We start from the raw sequence: 20,132 nt of genomic DNA on the forward strand, positions 1-20,132 counted from the left end.
AGGCCCAGGAAGCTTAGACTGTTTTGGGGACTGTGAAAAGAAGGAATTCATCCGAATCTGAAAGTGAAGTCTGATGGTGAGTTCTCGGCTTGCATTCCTAGCTTGGAGGCTTTTAAAAGTTCAACCTGAGAGTCCTAATAAAAGTTCCAGCAAAACAAACTTTAAAAGGCCTACGTCTTCAGTCACTATTATTGCTGTACTTATATAAACGATCAGGCCTAGTTTGATGAGACTAGCCTTGTTTTGCAAACAAAAGTAGTCTTAACTTGATTATCTTTAATAAAAATGGGGGTGATTATAGAGGGAAATTTTATGTTTCAATAGACGAGTATAACCCGCCCTTGTGGATTAACATATTTCTAGTTCTGTTCATATTCTTTATTTTTGCCCCTTTATAAGCTGGATCCTGCCATCTTGTGCATTTTCGTCAGTAATTAACATTTCTAATTTTCTTCTACTCCTGACATCTTATCGCTTAAAACTAAACCCGCCCTTTTCCTGAAGCCCTGCAAGCTGAAGCCAGACGACTTGATATAACTTTAAAAGATTTATTACAACAGTTAATGCGCTCAAGAAGTTCACCAGAACATAGTCCTTTAGATCCAGGAAATAACCCTGACTGAGACCACCACTACCACCCTTACTCCACCATGTAAAGATGCTTTGAGACCAACACTTAAAAATCATTTTGATTGACTGCCCTCTGGACTAAAAAAAAATTAGTTTATGATATGCTCCCACTATTAATTTTTATTTTCCTTTTGTTTCTCCATAAATCTATGTCTTCTGTTTCTAGATCCTAAGAGATTTCTCCACAGCTACCAAATCAGCTTCTGGTCTGTGACACTTAGGAAGTTTTAGTTGGGAAATAAAGGGGTCCACAACACACCACTGTGGCATAAAAATTATTTTGAGCTGAAGGCATTCAGGAATCAACAGATGTAGAAAGAGTCCTGTTCCTGCCCACCCACCACCCCCCCCCCCCGCCCCCTTGCTGAACTCCTTTTATCTGCCTAAACACAGAACCTCCCAAAAGAACTCAACTGTCATAAATCCTCTCCCCTGGAGTTTCAGCACCACACCTAAACAGACATTGTCACAAAACTATCATTATCTGCCATCTATTCTCCTAAGGGCCCATTATCTTTCCTAAAAGTCATTTGTTTTTCCATAGTACCCATTCTTTACCTTTCCTTCTCTTATTAAGATGGTGTATAAGCCCCAAATTCTGACTTCTTGAGTCATATTTCTCTCTGATCTCCTACATACATATGTGAACAAAAATCTCACTTTTCCCTTGTTAATCAATCTGTCTTTTGTCAGGCCTCCAACTACTGAATCTAAGAGGGTAGAGGAAAGGTTTTTCCTCTCCAAAAGGTGAAATTGTCAAGTCTAGTAGCATGCTCACATAAACCTCAGTGATATTGGCAATTTCTCTCTAGCAACTACAGTTAGACATTAAAATAAACAATTTCCTAATTCTTAAAGGAAGTGCAACAGTTTAAAAAGCAGTATTGAATTTTTCCAGTCAGATGGGTCATGACCATTCTTGGTTTTTGCTTTACAGCCTTCCCCCAAAAAAGCTTTAACTACTTTTGGCCAAACTTTTGTCATTATTTCCAAATACTTACAGCATATTGAATAAGCTGTAATTTTAGACACTGAAAAAACAAGACAAAGTGATCAAACTAATTATATTATGGCACTGATATGTTGCAAAATGTAAGACAGAGTTAGATCTGCAAATCACCACATAGTTGTAAATTCCAATTATAACTGGTTCTCTTTGAAACACCTGTTTTATACAAATGTTTATCCAGCAGCACATCATAAACCACAGGGTTAAAAGAATTTCTTGTCATGTAATGTGGAATTGAGAGCTAAAACTGTTAAACTTAGCAACAAATGATTTTCTGCAAGAGCAAAGTAATACAGCACCCACATGACTCACAAGGAAACCTTAAACTAAATTATTAAATACTTTTAGGGGCACCGGCTAAATTCTGCATTAAAACAGAACTTAGTTTTTTCAGGCATTTAGATTTTCATGCATTTTGTACCTGGTATTTTTGGTCTCTTATTTTGACTCACACCCCCTCTCCTTAGTATAAGAAACATCCTCTTTGTGTAAGAAAAGCCCAGATTTTAACAGTCCTGGAAATTTTGCAGTAAGGTTAAACCATAGTATCTGATCAAATTCTGCTAAACCAAATATCACTCTTTGGGGTTTTCATTCGTATATTATGTTTCTCCAGTTAAGCATCAATTTATAAAATATCACAAGGATAAAAGAGATCACTTCAGGTGGTGGCAATGTTTCACAAAACACCAAGGTGGGGCGGAGTGGATAGAGTGATCAGTCAGATGAACACAACCATCTTCACCTAGTTTTTTCTTAAAAAAATTAAAAAAGTCCAATTGTTTTCCATTTTCCACAGTGAAAATGGCAGCATAGGAGGAAGGATACTAAAATGTACAAGCAACATTGCTTCTTTCACATCCTTATAAAGTATTAATGTTTTCTAAAATATAATTTGTTATAAGGCTCACAGATGAACACCTTTCACATCAGGTGATATGCAAACAAACCATTATTTGCTCAGCAGGAAACAGGTTTTTTGTACACTCTAGTTAACAGCAAGCAAGTCATCCAAGAAAATAAAGGGAGGCGGATAGTAGTAATCCAACTCTGTAATGCCCACCCAGAATCCTAAGAGGAAAAAAAACAAAGCCATTGAAACAAAGATGATTTAGCAATATCCTGAAGGTTGGCAGTATTTCCATAATACTCGATATGGCACAAGTGCAAAGTCCTGAGTGTGCTTATACAAGGGTTGCTGAAAAGAGAACCATGTGTTAGGCACAAACTAACTTGGAAAATTAAAGAGCCTGGAATTAGTCTGCTTTTTGCTCAAAACTTTTAAAACGTTTTATGCTGAGCTTTCATGCTATTTTCAGAACAGAAACAAGGGTCTTTGCAAATTTGGCCATAGTGTTACTAGTCACCCAATGGGGCCCATGCTTCCCCAGTGAGGTGCTGGACAACTTTATTCAACAAGTGGTGTCTGAATCAGTCATTCAACAAACTGCTCTAGAGGGCCTATATCAGGGCATGCTCTCCCCTTAATTTGACTTTAATACTGTAGAATCTCAGTCTCCCAGTGTTTAGCAGCATTATCATGAAGAATGTGCCTTTGTTCCTATATACGTATTCTTTATGCAGAAGTATATCAAAAGACAATGGTGCGAAACAAATGAACTCATTAAAAATGTAAGGTAGCTGCACATAAAATGTAGCCAGAAGTCAGAATCTTGTAATAAATGAAAGAACAGTCTTATGGGCTGTGTGTTAGATCTGTTGAGTTTCATATTTTCCTAAGGCACAACCAGAGTTCTTTTAGATTTATGTTTTGGCAAGTGCTTTTCTTGCTGGAGGATCATAAATGTAGGTGGAAGTATCTGCCTAAGTGCATGTTGGTATGCTAAGGTAAGGGAAATAGAACTCGGACTAAAACTAAGGCCAGCAGGTGAAGAAAACACCACCATTGTATTGGTTTTAAATTTGTACTAAAGCTACTTACTAAATACTGGAAAAATGACTGAACTGTTTAATACATTTGCTTAAAAAAAAAGTGAGTTTCTTTTTGAAGCTGTAGCTCAGGATTGTATATAGGTTAATATCACCATGTGGTTAAAACCATCTGAATTTTATAATAACGTATAACCAGGAAAAAGTCATAAAAGTACTAAATGGTGTAGAACTACAAATACAATGATATATGAGCAAAGTTGTCAAATCAGGTTTTTAAATCTAGATAGGTGTTATGTTTGTGAAAAGTGATACAATTTGTTACACACTCAAATCCAAATTAGAACTATCTGCCTTACAATGAGATTCTGCTGCCATTTTTTGAGCACTTTAATTTTTGGAAGTTCTGTTATAAGTTCAAGTAAGTTTAGAGCTGTTTTTAACCCTTATACTTATTTCTTTCAAAAAATTAAGGAGCAGGTATTCTAATAAGCTTTATATAAATAGGATCCTGATCATTTATTTCTAGTCAACCTAACACATTTCCCTGGGCATAACCATGGCCTCTGAAAACTGGAAAATATTGCATAATTTAAAAAGTCAGAGTATAATAACATTCACTGGTAACTTCAAATAAATTATGCTAGGAAGATGCAATATGAGTAGGCTTCACCACTAATGTTTGCCTAGCCATAAAAACAGTAACAACTTAAAGATCTGCAAAGATCAAAGGAAAGAAAATAACCACCTTTAACTGGCTGGAGATACAACATTCTACAGGTGTCTTTGTGGGCTCTGTAAAGGCTATAAGATGATCCACCTACTCCGATTGGCTGTGGCCACACACAGACATGACAGAGCTGGGATGTGACAAGGACAGAACACAGTGGCAGGTCTGAGCTGGCTTATGATACTCCGACTAAGCGCACAGGCAGACAGTGAAGAACTACCATCTGATAGTTTTTTGTTTTTTTGTTTTTTTTTTTTTTACCTTAGAAAACCATCCATGAGGTTACTATAACAAAAATATAAATCAAAGCTGATACAGCTAAGTGCTGGCTGACAGCTGGCCATTTGGATATAGCGTTTTGCCAGCCTAGCTGTTTTCATTAATCAAATATTAAGTATAATTCACATGCAACCCTTGTCAGAGAAGAGGAAAAAGTTAATTTCCTATGATCAGCACAAACTGTTAGCCTATTAAGAAAAGCTCAATTTTTCTAGCATTCAAGTATATACATATACATCATGTCTGTTTCTTTTTAAACATGTCAGGGTGAGGGTTAGGAGGAGGACAAATGAGATCAAGACATGAGCTAAATATCCAACAAGCCCCATTTCTCATTCTGCGTGTAGCTGGCAGCGTTAGTCAGAAAGTCACTTCCTTGCTGTGAAGGTCATGCTATATTTAAACATGTAGGTCTTTAAGGATTTCCTTATTCATTTGGCCAGGTCTGCGATAGGTGCGTTTTTTTGTTTTCTGGGTGGTATAATTCGTCAGTACTTCCTGAGAGGCTCAAACAGGATCACTGGCCAGATTCCGAAGATAAACTGTTTGGAAACAAGTTAGAACAAAATGAGAGAAGATAAAATTGTTCCCTGAAAAAATGAAAAAAAACACATGTGTGAGCTATGACTATAGTGCTTGGTAGGTTTGCTAGTATTGTCTTGGTAGTAGCGGCCTGAGCACAGCCCATTTTTTCCAGGCTTCAAAAGGCTCTGGTTCCAAAGCCTTTCCCAGATCACAGAAACTATTTTTAATTCATTTATTTAAATATATTAAGCATCTACTAGCATGGAGCTGGACATTTAAATCATCCTTAAAACAAATCTTTAATATAGCTATTAACAGCTCCATTTTATTGTTGAAGAAACTAAGGCTTAAAGAGATCTGCCTAAGGTCATAGAGCAGTGGGTGCGAGATTAAGATTTAAGGGTATCTGGTTCCAAAGCCTGTACTCACTCCACTACCTCCCCACCTCACCCGCTTCTTCCGCCTCCATCTCATCCTTCCAACACACACAGACACACACACACACACACACACACACACACACACACACACACACGCAGCAGACTTACCTTCACTTTTGGCCTGCATCTCAGGTAAAGCGTTCTTGTATATATACTGAAATAAAAGAGGAAGGAAAGCTCTTCAGATTGACTTTTAATCCATGCACACTGCTTACTGACAAATTTAACCATAGTGTTTCTGTATATACGAGAACAAGCAACATTGGTATATCCTTTGTTCTTTTAGCAACCATATTTTTGAGCGCCTACTCTGTCCAGAACACTTGGCAAGATGCTAAGAAGACAGAGAAATGATCGACTCAGACTATGACCTCAGGATGTTTGTAGTTTAGTAGGGAGCCTTCTCCACTCATGCTCGATATGATTTATATCACAATTGCCAGTTTCATTTCTGCAGATATACTGTAGTAAGGATTAAAGTAGAGTGTTCTTCGAATGCTTTGGAAATTATTATTGATATTGTAATCCTCTACAAGGTATGAAATAACCAAGACAGTAACAGAGTCTTCTTAGTATCCTTGAAAATGAATCACCTCTGAAGATATCATATTCTAAAATTAGTGCGTACAGCAAAAGTAAAGTAAAATTTATCCCTGAATTCATTAAGCTATCTATAACATACAGCATACATAGTTTTATGTATAGTACACTATTAAATTTGTATATTAATATACAGTGTATCATGTACATATGCAAAATAGAATTTTATAGTATGAAAATTTTTCTCTTTTAAAAAATCACGGGAAAAAAAGGTGAAAGAGCATGTATAGTTGAATTTGCATAATTTAATGCGGCTATGATGCCACTCTTTCCAAAACCAGAACTGTAAAGAGGAGCATCAAGTATTATAAAGAATATTCTACTGCCTTATAACTGTCAGATATACCTTATCTGACAGTTTTTCAGATATTAATCTCTAAAACAAAGTTGCCACTTTTTCCTTTCTCTTTAGGAAATAATCCTAGACTGGGGTAGAGAAGCCCTGTATTTCAACCCTTGCTGTTACCTCCAGCACTCCCGACTGTTTATTATGCACCTTCAATGATGGGGAAGCACTGGACCCAGAGCTTTATACACATTTCATTCTTACACTACACCTTACTAGGTAGGTATTATTATTCCTGTTTTGCATTTGAGAAATGGTCTTAAAGTTCAAATGTTCCATTCAAGGTGCCACAGCTATTAAATGCAAAAAATAGAATTCAAATTTAGGTTCTATCTAATTGTTAGCCAATATACTATACTCTAACTAACCAGTGACCTTGAGCAACTCACTTCTCTCTGGGCCCAGTTTCCTTTACCATCAAATGAAGATTTTATATTAGGTGATTTCCGAGGACTACTAACTAGATTAGTTTGGGGAGACAGAAAACTCTGGGCTCAACTCCAGGCGATAACACTAAGATCATGTGTGAGGTACTTGAATTCTCTGAGCTTGTCTTTCCTCAAGGAAAATAATACCTTCCCTATAGGACTGCCTTGAAGATTAAAGGAGGCAACGGATGTCAAATGCCTAGTCCGGATGAAATTATAAGCTTAAAATTCAAACTTTTTATTATGAAACATTTCAAACATAAACAAAAGTACCTATCACATAAAATATTAAAAATATCTTCTCATATGTGCAGAATCTGTAGTGATGTTTCCTCTAAAAACTCTCCTAAATTACTTCAGTACAACTCTTCCAACCAGGAAATTAACATTAATACAATACTACCATCCAAGTCAAGACTTCATTCAAATTTTGCTGACTGTCCCAACAATTTCTTTTTTCTTTCTGATCCAGGTTACTAATCAGAAATAGGCTTTCCATTTAGCTTTCATATAATGTCTTAACAATTTATTTTCTAACTAGAACAGTTTTTCAAGTGTTTCTTTGTCTCTCACGTACCCGATCGTCTTAAAGCGTATAGGACTTTCAATCTGTAGAAGAACCTTCAACCTGGGTCCATCAATGCTTCCTTACGACCAGACCCAGGCCATGCATTTTTGGCAAGAATGCCACAGAAATGATGCTTAGCTCATCTCAGTGCATTACATCAGGAGACACACTATACTGACCTGCTCCATCATGGGTGATGTTTAAACTTAGATGCATAGTCAAGTTGGTTGCTGACAGTTTTCTACACTGTAAAGTCGCCATTTACCCCTTGTATTGGTGTGTCATGGGAAGACATTCTGAAGCACACCAGTATGTGTTCCTCATTAAACTTCCACCTATCAGCCAGAGCATCCATTGGTAACTAAAGCCTATTGACTACCCCTACGATGGCTGCCAAATGCTGATTGTTTCCATTTGTTACTTGGTATTCTTCTGTAAGAAACAGTTTTTGCTTCTCCTCATTTATTTATTCACTTGTTTATATTAGTATGCACTCACAGATTCTGCTTTTGTTCAATAGGTTGTTAAAAGTCTTGCTATTTAATTTTGATACTCAAATTATCACAGGAGATAGAACTAGGTAATATATGTATGTGCAAACATATGTATACATATATTTATAATTTACACAACACAATCATCTTTTTCTATTTCTGAGTGTGTACATATGTGTATATATGTGTGTCACACACCCATGAGTTCATACCAATCCTTTTAATTCCAATCTTACCCGCTAAGAGTTCCTTCTAGGTTTTCCCCTTTCCATATTTGTAAATCTCTTCAAAGACAGTGGAGAATTCAGGCTTTTGTTATTCTCGAGATATCTACTTTCTGTTTAATCAATTCATTTATTTCCCAACTCAAGCCACCATCTCCATCTATCCCCTCCACACCCCTTCCCCTCATCACCCTGCTTCTTTGCCCTGCACAGCAGCCCCTTCCCCTTCCCTAAGACAGCCAGATTTTCTTGGAAGCTCAGCATGCTGCAAACCACTGACCCCTCTTCCTCATTCCCTATTCCTTAGACATTGAATGCTACCATCTTACACAGCACTTGCTCCCCCTCAGTGCCCTTCTTGAAGGGTTTCCACACCAGGACTAAAGAAAGTGAAAGGAAAATGGAAAAGGGAAGGAGAAAGTGGGATATCCTAGCCTTTTAAAATAGAATATAAGTATAATTTCACCTCCTCTTGAGTATTAGAGAAATTCATTACTGTATTATATTTCACTGAGATATTGTTCTTGGGACTTCTTGGGCAGTGGTAAGGTCCTACATTTTTAATTCTTGGGTCAGCTTTATAATTATTCTTGTTTCTCTTCTTCTATCATTTGTCAATTTCCCCAAACATTTTCTCTCACATCCCTTTCCTTTTAAATTAGATATTCCCCTTATGCTATGGGCTGAGAATCCAAATAATCAATGTAGTAAGAAGTTGCAAAAAGTATATATACTTAGAGTCAGAATTTAATAACCTTGAGCTTTTCATAGCATGAATTCAGTGATTCTTATTTAGTTGTCCAGAAGTTCTTTTTATATAATTCTCAGGTAGTTAAATTTTAGATAATTCAGGTTGCCTAAACAAGTTGATCTCCAGATAGGTGAGATGCAAATATTATTTTGAGGAGGTATTCTAAAAATTTCGCTTAAGTAAATTTTCACATTGATTCAAAGGAAAATTTTCTCCCCCTTTCTACACATATATCAGCTCTCTCAATTCTTTTTTCTCTTTATCATTACTATTTTTTTAAAAAATTGGGTGACATTAATAAAATCAAATATGTTTCAAGTGTACAATTCAAAAGTACATCATATATATATTGCATCATGTGTTCACTACCCAAAGTTAGATTTCTACTCTTTCAATTCTTGAGAATTTGAGATTAAACTTAGCCTTATCCCCTGGTAAAGAGATCAATATGTACATATTCACTAAGTAAATCATTTAACAATATATATTGAGTGTGTACTATGTGATAGGGTGTTCATTGTTCTCAGCATTTGGAAGACTAACAGTGAATAAGATAAAGTCCCAGCTACTCTTAAGGAACTTATAGTCTAGTTGGGAGAGGTAAACAAGTAAATAAATATGTAACTGGTTATAAATGCTTTGAAGAAAAATAAGGCCTGATAAGGGGGGAGAGAGTGATATGGAAGTATTATTTGAATAGGGTGATCAGAAAGGATTCTGATTTAATTTTTGCTATTAATGGCCGACCGCCAACAGATTCTTTACTAGGGAAGCAGCAGAAAAGTGGCAACCAATGTGACAAGGAAAGAGACTACTTAAGCTGCGGACTTCAGACTCATGCTTTTCCACTCCCCTACTCAGGGGGTCTGGCTGCTTTTCTTTCCCCCTTATATTTGTTCACTATAAAATAAGATATGCTGATCAACTAGAAATGGAGATATTTTATTCTATTATTAAAAAAAGTTTACATCTTACTTGCATTAAATAGATCATGTGTCAGAGGTCAATTAGTATAACTGTCTTACTTTAAGGATGAGAAAACCAGCCTTGAGAGAGAGAGGAAGGGACTTGCTTAAGGTCACGCAATGGCAGAGGCAAAGCTGGAACATAAGTTTCTGATACTGTCTCTGACATTTTATATTTACATCAGCCTATTTGAAGAGTATAGAAAAAAACACGCAATATTAGTTTTAAAAAGCCTCTATTTCCTACCTGAATAGGATGTGAAGATAAGACCCAAGGCCAGTTAGAATATGCCACCATGCATGAAATTGTGTGGTAACACCTATGACAGGTGGTACCTTCTTTCGAAAGTTCCTGTATGGAAAGTGGGGTAAAATCACCATGTTAATTTTTTATTTTTATTTTTTTAATATTCAGCAACTAATGCTGACAGTCTCAGAAAACTTTGAAATGCCATTTCTCAAATACGGCAATTATTTCATTTCTAAGCCTGTTGCAGTCTGCTGTTGTTTTCCAAAGTGTATTTTAAAGAACAGTATTCTTAGCAAAAGTTCTACAAAGAAAAGGACTCTGTGGTCAGAATAAATATTGGAAATAGTACATAGTTTATTGTGCTTTTGGCAATCTGTGATGCATATTAACAGATAACAAACTTTGAAAAGTCCTACCATAACTAAAAGAGTTTATCTTCTTTTTTTTTTTCAGGTAACCTACTAATTGACAGGACCCTTTACTCAAGTAATATCGACACCTTATGGAACAAGTGCTTCCTGGAACACTCTTTGGTAAACATTGGTTTACTTAGCTATTTATTCACTTTAAGAAACTAGATAAATGCTTTTCCTATGCCCTGCATACAACCGTAATCTTAGAAGAGCACCACACAGTATACAAAGTCCTTTTGTATCTATTATTTCATCTCATAGCGAATATCTGAGGTGGCTATTATAAGCTTTGCTTTACATCTGAGGAATGTAAAATTCGGAGAGGTTAACTGAATTGTTCAAGTCACTCAGCTGGTGGTACAACCAAGTCTAAAATTCTAGATATTTTGATTGTGTAGCATATTAATAGTCTCATTTAGTAGAAGGGAAAAAAGTCAATGTGAAACACCAAATTATTTTTCTAGATATCTCCATGAATTTTTAAGACAATCATTATTTCTAAACTAGAAACCTACTTTGTTTCTTAGTGGCCCTCACCCAGAGGAGGACTTACATCAACAGTGTAAAAGCTCCAATGGGGTTTCTGATGAGTATTACTGATTCAGAACAACGCAACTAGATCTTTGTTTCCTGAGCAAAGTGTATTACTTGTTTGTTTATGTACATTTAAAATCTCAATTTACTTAACTTTTTATTATGGATAATTTGAAACATGTGCAAAAGTAGGCAAAATAATGTACCCATTATCCAGCTTAGCAATTTTAACTTATGGCCAATCTTGTATCATCTAAACTCTAATCCACTTCTCCCCCGCCCCATATTATTTTGAAGCAAATCTATCATTTTATCTCTAAATATTTCAGTATTATCTCTTGAAGATTAAAACCTTTTTAAAACATAACCATAATACCAGTTTTACACCTAAAATATTATTAATCCCTTAATATCATAAAATATTCAGTTACCAATCAAAGTTCTAATCATCTCATTAACTTTTTTTTTTAATAATTGGTTTGTTTGAATCAAAATCCAAAAAAGGTCAATATATCACATTTGGTTGATATAGCTCTTAAGTCTCTTTTTTAATCTATATGTTCCTTCTCCCCTAACTCCTGCCTTCCCCTCCCCCCGTTCCCCCTCACTCCAATTAATTTGCTGGAGAGACCAGGTCATTCGTCCTACAGATTTTCCCCAGTCTGAATTTTGCTGATTGCCTCTCTGTGGTGCTCTTCAATACATTCTACTGGCCTCTGTGTTTACATAAAACTGTTTAGGTCACAGAATTTTGAGTTGGAAGGACCCACTAGTGTAACCTATTTAATTTGTTCATTTTATGAAAACTGAGACACAGAAAGAGAGTGTCTTAGTGACAGACGAGGGTCCAGGGACCCAAGAATCAAACTGTAGTCAATGCACAATTGCTGACAAGATAGTAAAATGAACACTTGCCTTTTTTAGAAAACAATATTAAGCACATTAAAGTACAAAATTATATACATATATTTCAAATGCTTATTACAAATCATTCTTATTTCTTCAGTACAGCAAATTAGGCAGATAGATTTCAAAGACCTAGTCAACATTTGATTAAAAATCCCTACGGATGTTACAAAATATCTTTAGACCTAGATTTTTAGGTAATTTAAGTAAGTCTTCCCAGAATTTAACTTTATTGTGTTGTACAAATCTTTTTAACTTCAACGATGGCAAAAATTCACATCAGGGCACTAATAATTCTATATGCCTATGAAACTCTGCTTAGTTGATTGCTTCCAAAAATTTTTCTCAAAGATTAAAAATATATCTTACCTCAATGAGACACAAAAGATGTTATCTATGTTCCATAATAAAAATCCCAATAAAAATAAACCCAAGGATGTATAACCCAGTCCTCTAAGCCAAGGATAAACCCTGTGGGGGAAAATAAAAAGCAAAGCAAAATAAAATTTTGTCAAGTCATGTCATAATCAGAGCTTGAAGTCATCATTTTCATGAGAAGGAAAGGTTTTCGATAGTTTTAAAAAACAAACCCATCTATTAAATTCTCTAATACATTTGCCTATTACAGTTAGCCATTAAAAGATCCTGAAAGAGAATGTGCCACTAGGACTTTGCTAAATGTATCAAGAAGGTAATTTGAAAGCCCTCAACAATTCGGCAGTCTCATGGAAGTGTAAGGGGAGTGGTACAACAGAATTAACACAGACTGAGTCACTTGCTCTGTTTTGGATACCGGAGTAAATTAGATATACACTATACACGCTATACAACAGACACATAGACACACACACACACACACATAAAATCTTCAAATAAACCTTGTGAGGCAGGTATTATTTTTTTCATTTCACTGATGAGAAAATGAAGCTTGGTGACTCGAAATACTAACAGTAGTATATTTTTGATAGCTTCAATGAGGTATCATGGACTTAAACTGTATATATTTTAAAGTGTACATTTGATGAGTACATCTATATATATCCATGAACCCAACACGACATTCTAGATAATAAACATAATCATCACTTCCAAAAGCTGAGTGTGCATTTTTTTAGAATGTTATATAAATAGAATAATATAGTATAACCTCTTTATTGTTTTTTTCACTTGGCATAATTATTTCAAAATTCATTTTCTTTTATTGCTGAGTAGTACTCCACTGTATGGATATATCACAATTTGTTTTTCTGTCCAAATGTTGGAGAACATTCGTGCTGTTTCCAGTTTTTTGCTAGAACAAACAAAGCAGCTATGAACATTCATAAGTCTTTGTGTGGACATATGCTTTCATTTCTCTTGGGTAAAAAGCTAGGAGAGGAATGGCTGAAATGTATGGCAGGTGAATGTTAAACTATTATAAGGCATGGGTAAACTTTTCCTAAGCAATTGTATCATTTTATATTACCACTAGCAGTGTATGAGTTTTTTGTTCTACATCCTCATTTATTGTTCCAATGGGTGTGTAGTAGTATCACATTGTAGATTTAATATGCATTTCCCTGATGACTAATGTTATAGAGTATCTTTTCACTTGCTTATTTGCCATCTATATATCTTCTCCGATACAATTTGTTGAGCCTTTGCCCATTAAAAAATTGTTGTTTGCCTTATTATTATGAATTCTTTATATATTCTAAATCTTGTTGGATATATTTTGCAAATATTTTCTCCGAGTCTGTAATTTGCTTTACAATTTCTTGAAGAACCAAAGTTTGCTATTTGATGAAGTTCAATTTATCAATATTTTCATTATAGTCTGCATTTTTTTTTGTCCTATTTAATAACTCTTTGCTTAACTAAAGGCTGCAAAGACTTCTATATTTTCTTCTAGAGTTTTATAATTTTAGCTTATACATTTAGGGATATGATTCACTTCCAGTAAATTTTTGTAATGGTGTGAGTTTAAGTTCACTTTTAAAATAAGAATATCATGCTGTTCGGCACAATTTGTTGAAAAGATTATCTTTTCCCCACAGAATTACTTTGGAAAGTTTATAGATGTGTGGATCTATTTTTAGATGTTCCACTGATCTATATTTCATTCTTACCACCAATATCACATTGTCTTAATTATTATAGCACAGAATAAATCAAGTAGTGTAAGTCCTCTAACTTTACTGTTTTCAAAATTGTTTTGGCTATTCGAGGTCCTTTGCCTTCCCATGTAAATTTCAGAATCAGTTTCTCAATTTTTACAAAAAGCCTGCAGAGATTTTGTGATCATACTGAACCTATAGATCAATTTGGGAAGAATTCACATCTTAATAATACTGAGTTTTCTATCTATGAAAATGGTACATATCTCCATTTATTTAGGTCTTCTTTAATTTCTCTCAGCAAAAAAAACCCGTTCATCATAGTTTCCAATGTACAGGTCTTGCATATATTTGCTAAATTTAACCCCTAAATATTTGTTGTTTATTGATGCTATTTTCAATTGTTTGCACTGGTACATAAAAATGATTTATGAATATTGACTTGAATCTGGTGGCCCTGTTGAATTCCACTTATTGTTTCTGGTACATGTCCTGTGATATTTTCTGTATATTATCATGTCATTGCAAATACCATGTTGGATAAGACTTCTACCAGTATAATATTGAATAGAAATGGTGATAATATATATATCCTTGCTTTTGTCTTGATTTTAAAGATAATTTTTAAAAACATTTCATGACTAAATGTGTTGAGTTTATAGCTTAAGAAAGTTATCTTCTACTACTGGTTTGTAAAGAATTGTGTTTTTTTAGATCATGAATAGCTGTTGAATTTTATAGAATGCTTTCTCTAAATCTATTGTTATTGTCATATAGGTTTTCTCCTTTGTTTTTTAATATTGTGAATGACAAGAAAAGATTTTCTGAAGTTTTTTGTTATTTTAACAATAAGTATTTGCATATAAATGAATGAAAAGGGTGATTAGTTTAAAAGTCATCAGAAAAACATAAACCTGGCTGTGTATGGAAATGACATTACTGCCACTGTTTGATTAAGGTTCTCAGAGAAGATGAGGTTAAGAGAATCGTAATCTGTCTTCAGCTTTTAAGAGTTTATCATAGCCCCATTTGGGGGAGACAAGAATGATTCCCAGAAAACACAGGGCTCAACAGAATGAAGGCATCTGGCAGGGTTGTAGTGTGGACTGGGTGCTGAGATGTTATAGGAATACGATCAGTGGGTGCAGGACACTATTTTCTGCTTCTAGGCTTACTTACCAGGGCCAATCTTCAGCTTTCAGCAGTAGTTCAAAGCAAAATTCTTCTGTGAGGTGAAATGCATGTCTGGTTATCCAGGTAGCAGGGTACGCAGGAGAGAGCAAGAACTTCATCAGCACATGGTCCATGCAAGCTAAGTACAGATATACTTCTGGGGACAAACTACCCATATATTATCAGGTATAAGAGTCTACAAAACAAAAGTCCCTCAACATATGTGTCTGGAGTCACGCTGCTTCATTTTCAACTGGCTGCCTGCCTAGTGTATAGCTATCATCTGAGAAATCCTTTCCCTTCACCTTCACTTTGGGAAACGCCTTCACCTTTCTCTGTAGTGGATTTCCTATGTCTTGTTTCCCATGTCTTCCTTTTTTCTGGTTTATTCTCTTATTTTGTTCAAATGCATCCAACAACAGGTTTTTAAGCAATAGTTAGTTCATGATATGTAAGTTTTTTGAGAACTCGAATACATAAAAATATATTTTGTCCCATGCTTTATTGATAGTTTGGCTGCCTATAGAATTCTAGGTTAAAATTCTACCTTCCAGTTTTGCTTTGGTAGGTCTGAAGATATCTGATTTCTGACCCTTTATATGTATATCTGCCTTCTAACTGTATAAACTTGCAAAATCTTCCTTGTCTAGAATTCTGAAACTGGCATGGGTCTATTTCCGCCTATTGTGCTGAAGAGCCAATGGGTTCTTGTTGTCTAATAACTCGTGTCTTTCAATTATAGAATAGTTTCTTGAAATATTTTGCAGATGATTGCATCCCATTTTCTCTGAAGCCCTGTCCCCTTTTTTATGTTAGTACTTCTGGCCCAGTAATATTTCTACTGAGTCTCTTCTAGTCTCCATTTTCCCCTCATCATCCTGATGGCCCCCAGGGTGTGTCTGTCTGTCTTTGCTTCTGCCCTTTCTGCTGTGAAGCACATAGAGTTGAGGAAACACCTTGCTGCTTCTCCACCGCAGTGGTGGTGAGCGAGCCTAAGGGTCCTGAGGCCTTGCAATGTCCTGTTTACTCAGCCATACCATGGATTTCACGCCTCTTGAGTGGTGGATTCCTGCTGGTGAATGGGGGAGTGGGGTGATGGACCATAATGGAATCATGGTGCATGTCTAGGAGGAGGGATGCCAGTAGCTTCATTTATCTTTCAAACCTTTCACTTTAGTTTTTCATTTTATCATATTTTTACATTCTATTTTTTTAGGGATTATCTGAATATTGCTTCTTATAGTATCCTACTCTTGATTCTTAGGTGCAGTATATTTCTAGAAATATTAATAAATATTTGTTCTTCTCTTGATTTCAAGTTTTCCTCTTCTTTGTTTTTGAAGTTGTTTCCTCTATGTTGACTTTTTCCTTTATTATTTGTTTTGGCCTGTCTTTCATATTGGATGCATTTATCATATGTCTGGTACTGTTTCTTCATTCTTAAGAGTGGGAAACTAAAAAGGTGATGACAAACTCTAAATGTATGGTTAAGGTCTTTAGAGTAGTAATTTCACTATAGGGTATTTTGTTGGGCCAATATTAGTACCTTTAGGTCTTTTCAGAGTACTCACATTCCCTAAAAGAAGATTCTTTCAATTTTCTGCCTATAGGTCTTTGCATTCAGCATTCAGAATGTATAAGATCACCCAATTTCCCTGATTTCAGTATAGTATTCATGTGCTCAGTTGTGCCTGGTAATATCCAATCTAGAAACATTGTTTACCCTTTCTACAGAATAAACTTCCAAACTTTTGCAGTTGCTCAGTGGTATGGAGTAGGTAAGAGGATCTAATGATTTAAGTTTTCTTAAAACATTTAACCTATCCTCTATTTTTGAGCCCTCCTTCATCTCCTTGTCTAAAATGTCTGTTGCTGTTAATGCCTGATACTTGAGAAATTTTCTGATGTAAAGTGGAGGTTCTTGGCCTATGACTTGTTTTTTGGGGGGTTAGTTAAGGCAGTTAGCAGTAATCCATCTATTTTTCAGCTTCTACATTTTATTAAGTCTTTTCCTTGTGAATATGCTTTATGCTTTAAAAATAGATTCCTTTGTTGTAGTCTTGGTAGGGTTTTAGAAGTGAGCAAAATTAAGTATCTGTTGATCTTCAATATTGTACCTTTGTTTTCTTCTTCATTAATTTTTGCCCTTTATTAGTTCCATTCTTCATTTCTCTTTGGGTTTATTCTATTAACCTACTTTCTAATTACTGAAGTTGGATGCTTAGTTCAATATTCTTCAACTTCTCTATTTCTAATGTAAACACCTAAGGCTATAGATTTCCCTTAAAATCATTCTTTGAATACAAGGGAAAAAAGTCAGAATAGAAATTTCAAAATGCTTAAAATGGAACCATAATGAAAATACTACAAATCAAAGTAGAATGTAGCTCAAGTGGTTCATAAAGTTTCTAAATATATGGGATATTCTGACGAATCCTGTTTAAATAATTGTACTATAGTCAGAGAATACATTGTGAATGATACCAATTCTTTAAAGTCTGTTAAACCTTGCTTTAAAGCTAGTATCTGACAGATCTCATAATCATTCAATATATGCTTGAGAAGAACATGCATTCTTTAATTGCTGAATGTATTAGATGGTTTTGTTATTATGTTATTCAAATTTTATCTATATCATTGTTCGCATTTTCTGGGTCTGAGTTACTGTGTTAATATCTCAGCAGAATTGGAGTATTTACCTATTTCTTTTTTGTAATTCTGTCAATTTTTGCTTAAAATTTCTATACAAGTTAGAAATTGTCACTTGTTTCCTAGAAGTTGAATCTTGATAATAATATAGTGAACACTTGTTGTAAATAATGCCTTAAATTTTGTCTGTTATTAGAATGGCTAGTTCAACTTTCTTTTAGTCAAGATTTGTGTGATATATATATTATTTATACCCTTTCAAAATTACTGTGCATTTATGTTCTAACCATGTTTCTTATAAACAGCACATTGTTGGACATTTTTTCCATGTTTGGCAGTCTATTGTCTTGTAATTGCTTAGTTTTGTCTGTTTATATTTACTATTACTGATATATTTTGAATTATTTCTACCCCTTTATTTTCTGCTTTATATGTGTCCCAACTTTGCTTCCCTTTCCCCTTCCTCCTTCCCTGAGATTTTTAAATTCAGTTTTCATAATTCTATTTCCTCTTTCATGTTTTTGAAAGTTATAAAATCAATTATTGTTTTTAGTGTTTACCAAAAATGCACATGTAAGATCTAAAATTAATCACTGTATGTACCCTCTTCCCAAATAAAAAAGACTTTAGGAACTATGTATCTTATGTGTTATTCTGTTCATCATTTTAGCTCCACATTTTTAATCTCTCAAATTAGGTATTATTTTAAACACTCATAATATTTTGTTCAGATAGTTCAATAGGTGACCATTTTTTCTTTTACTGTTCTTTCTTGTGTCTCAGCTCTTTCTTATAAAAGTATCTTTTAGAAAGAAGGTCTCTCAGTGAGGTGTAATGGTAAAATTTTTCCATTTTTGTCTCAGAATGTCTTTATCTTACCCTTGTCCTTAAAAGATATTAGGGTATACAATTCTAAATTGATGTTTAATTTCTCTCAGCACTTTGAAGATAATAGTCTATTGTGTTTTGGCTTCCACTGTTGCTGTCGATAGTAGATTATTTGTTATTCCTTTGTTGGTAATAGGTCTTTTATCTTTGGATGTCTGTAAGATCCTTGACTTTGGATTTCACCAATTTCAGCATGCTTTTCAGGAATCAACTGCAGAAACTATCTCTATTTAAAGCAGAAAAAATTTTAATACTTTAAATTCCAACCGAAATGCTGAATGAACAAGATTTAAGCTCTCCAGGAATGGTTTATGAACACAACCACAGAATTATTTTGCCAAAGGAACATTTTTTCCCCCCACATTTAGGAAGCTGGAGAACTGGAAAACCTCTGGATAAAACATTGCATCCAGCAACATACCATCTTAGCTATAACTCACAGATCAAGAAGCTGGCATCCCACTTGTTTGTTCTAGAGCCATGGTATGCACGCCCTAGATATACAACAGTAAATGGTTGCCTTACATACTACCACTTCTCTTCCCTAAGCTGACTTAGTTCTGAATTCTAGTCTCATGTGAATACATATAATTGGCAGAACCTGAATGTATTTAGAACCTTACCTGCAAAGAAAATATGGGAAACATAGCTCAGCTTTTAAGTCTCTCCACTATAGGAGGGCACACTTAAAGGAAGCTGGAATAATGCTGAGTGAGCTATCTATCTTCCACACCTGAGAAAGATTTGCTTTCATTTATCCTGCTTAGGAATTATTCTTGACATTGAGGAATCATGTCTTATTGATTCTAGAAAATTCTCACCTATTATCTCTGAATATCTCTTTTTTCCTCATTTATGCTATTCTCTACCTTTGGAAGTGCAATTAGACATGTTATCTCTTTGTGATGCTTTAGTTTATTTCTTTAGACTTCCACTTTAATTAACACTCTCTTCAACTATGTCTAATCTACTTCTAATTTATCCATTGAGTTTTTATTGCAAGGATTTTTTTTAAATGTCAGATGTTCTTTAATTCTTTTTCAAATCTGGAATTTCATTTTTGATACTCTACTGTTCCTTAGTTACATTTTCATTTCTCTTTTATTCCATTAAATATTGTTAAAAAATAGTTACTTTGTTTTAGCATCTGATTTGGGGAGTTTAGTTCTCCTGTTTTCTTTTTCTCTTGACTTTTGCTTATGGTAGCTAATTTCTTCTTCTGGATTTGGAATTACTGATTGTATGCAAATGTTTGATCTCCAGTCTGTGGAAATCCTGAGAGGCCTACCTTATGGGTACATTTCTTTACAGATAATTTGCTTTTCTTTTTCTCAGATACACTGG

At 34.7% G+C, this 20,132-nt stretch overlaps 1 protein-coding gene across 1 annotated transcript in view; it reads right to left on the minus strand.

The window, feature by feature from the left end:
* Positions 1-1,680: 1,680 nt before the first annotated feature.
* The window catches only part of ACER3 (alkaline ceramidase 3), a 108,768-nt gene continuing 90,316 nt past the window's right edge, over positions 1,681-20,132 (minus strand). Inside the window, exons 8-11 of the mRNA XM_016161498.2 lie at positions 12,352-12,453; positions 10,127-10,231; positions 5,612-5,657; positions 1,681-5,080 (exon numbers count right to left, since the gene is read on the minus strand). Coding sequence (XP_016016984.1) covers positions 5,027-5,080; positions 5,612-5,657; positions 10,127-10,231; positions 12,352-12,453 — 307 coding nt within the window. The 3' untranslated portion in view covers positions 1,681-5,026. The remainder of the gene's footprint in view (positions 5,081-5,611; positions 5,658-10,126; positions 10,232-12,351; positions 12,454-20,132) is intronic.

The sequence above is a fragment of the Rousettus aegyptiacus genome, unplaced genomic scaffold, assembly GCF_014176215.1.
Source record: "Rousettus aegyptiacus isolate mRouAeg1 unplaced genomic scaffold, mRouAeg1.p scaffold_m13_p_5, whole genome shotgun sequence".
Lineage (NCBI taxonomy): Eukaryota > Metazoa > Chordata > Mammalia > Chiroptera > Pteropodidae > Rousettus > Rousettus aegyptiacus.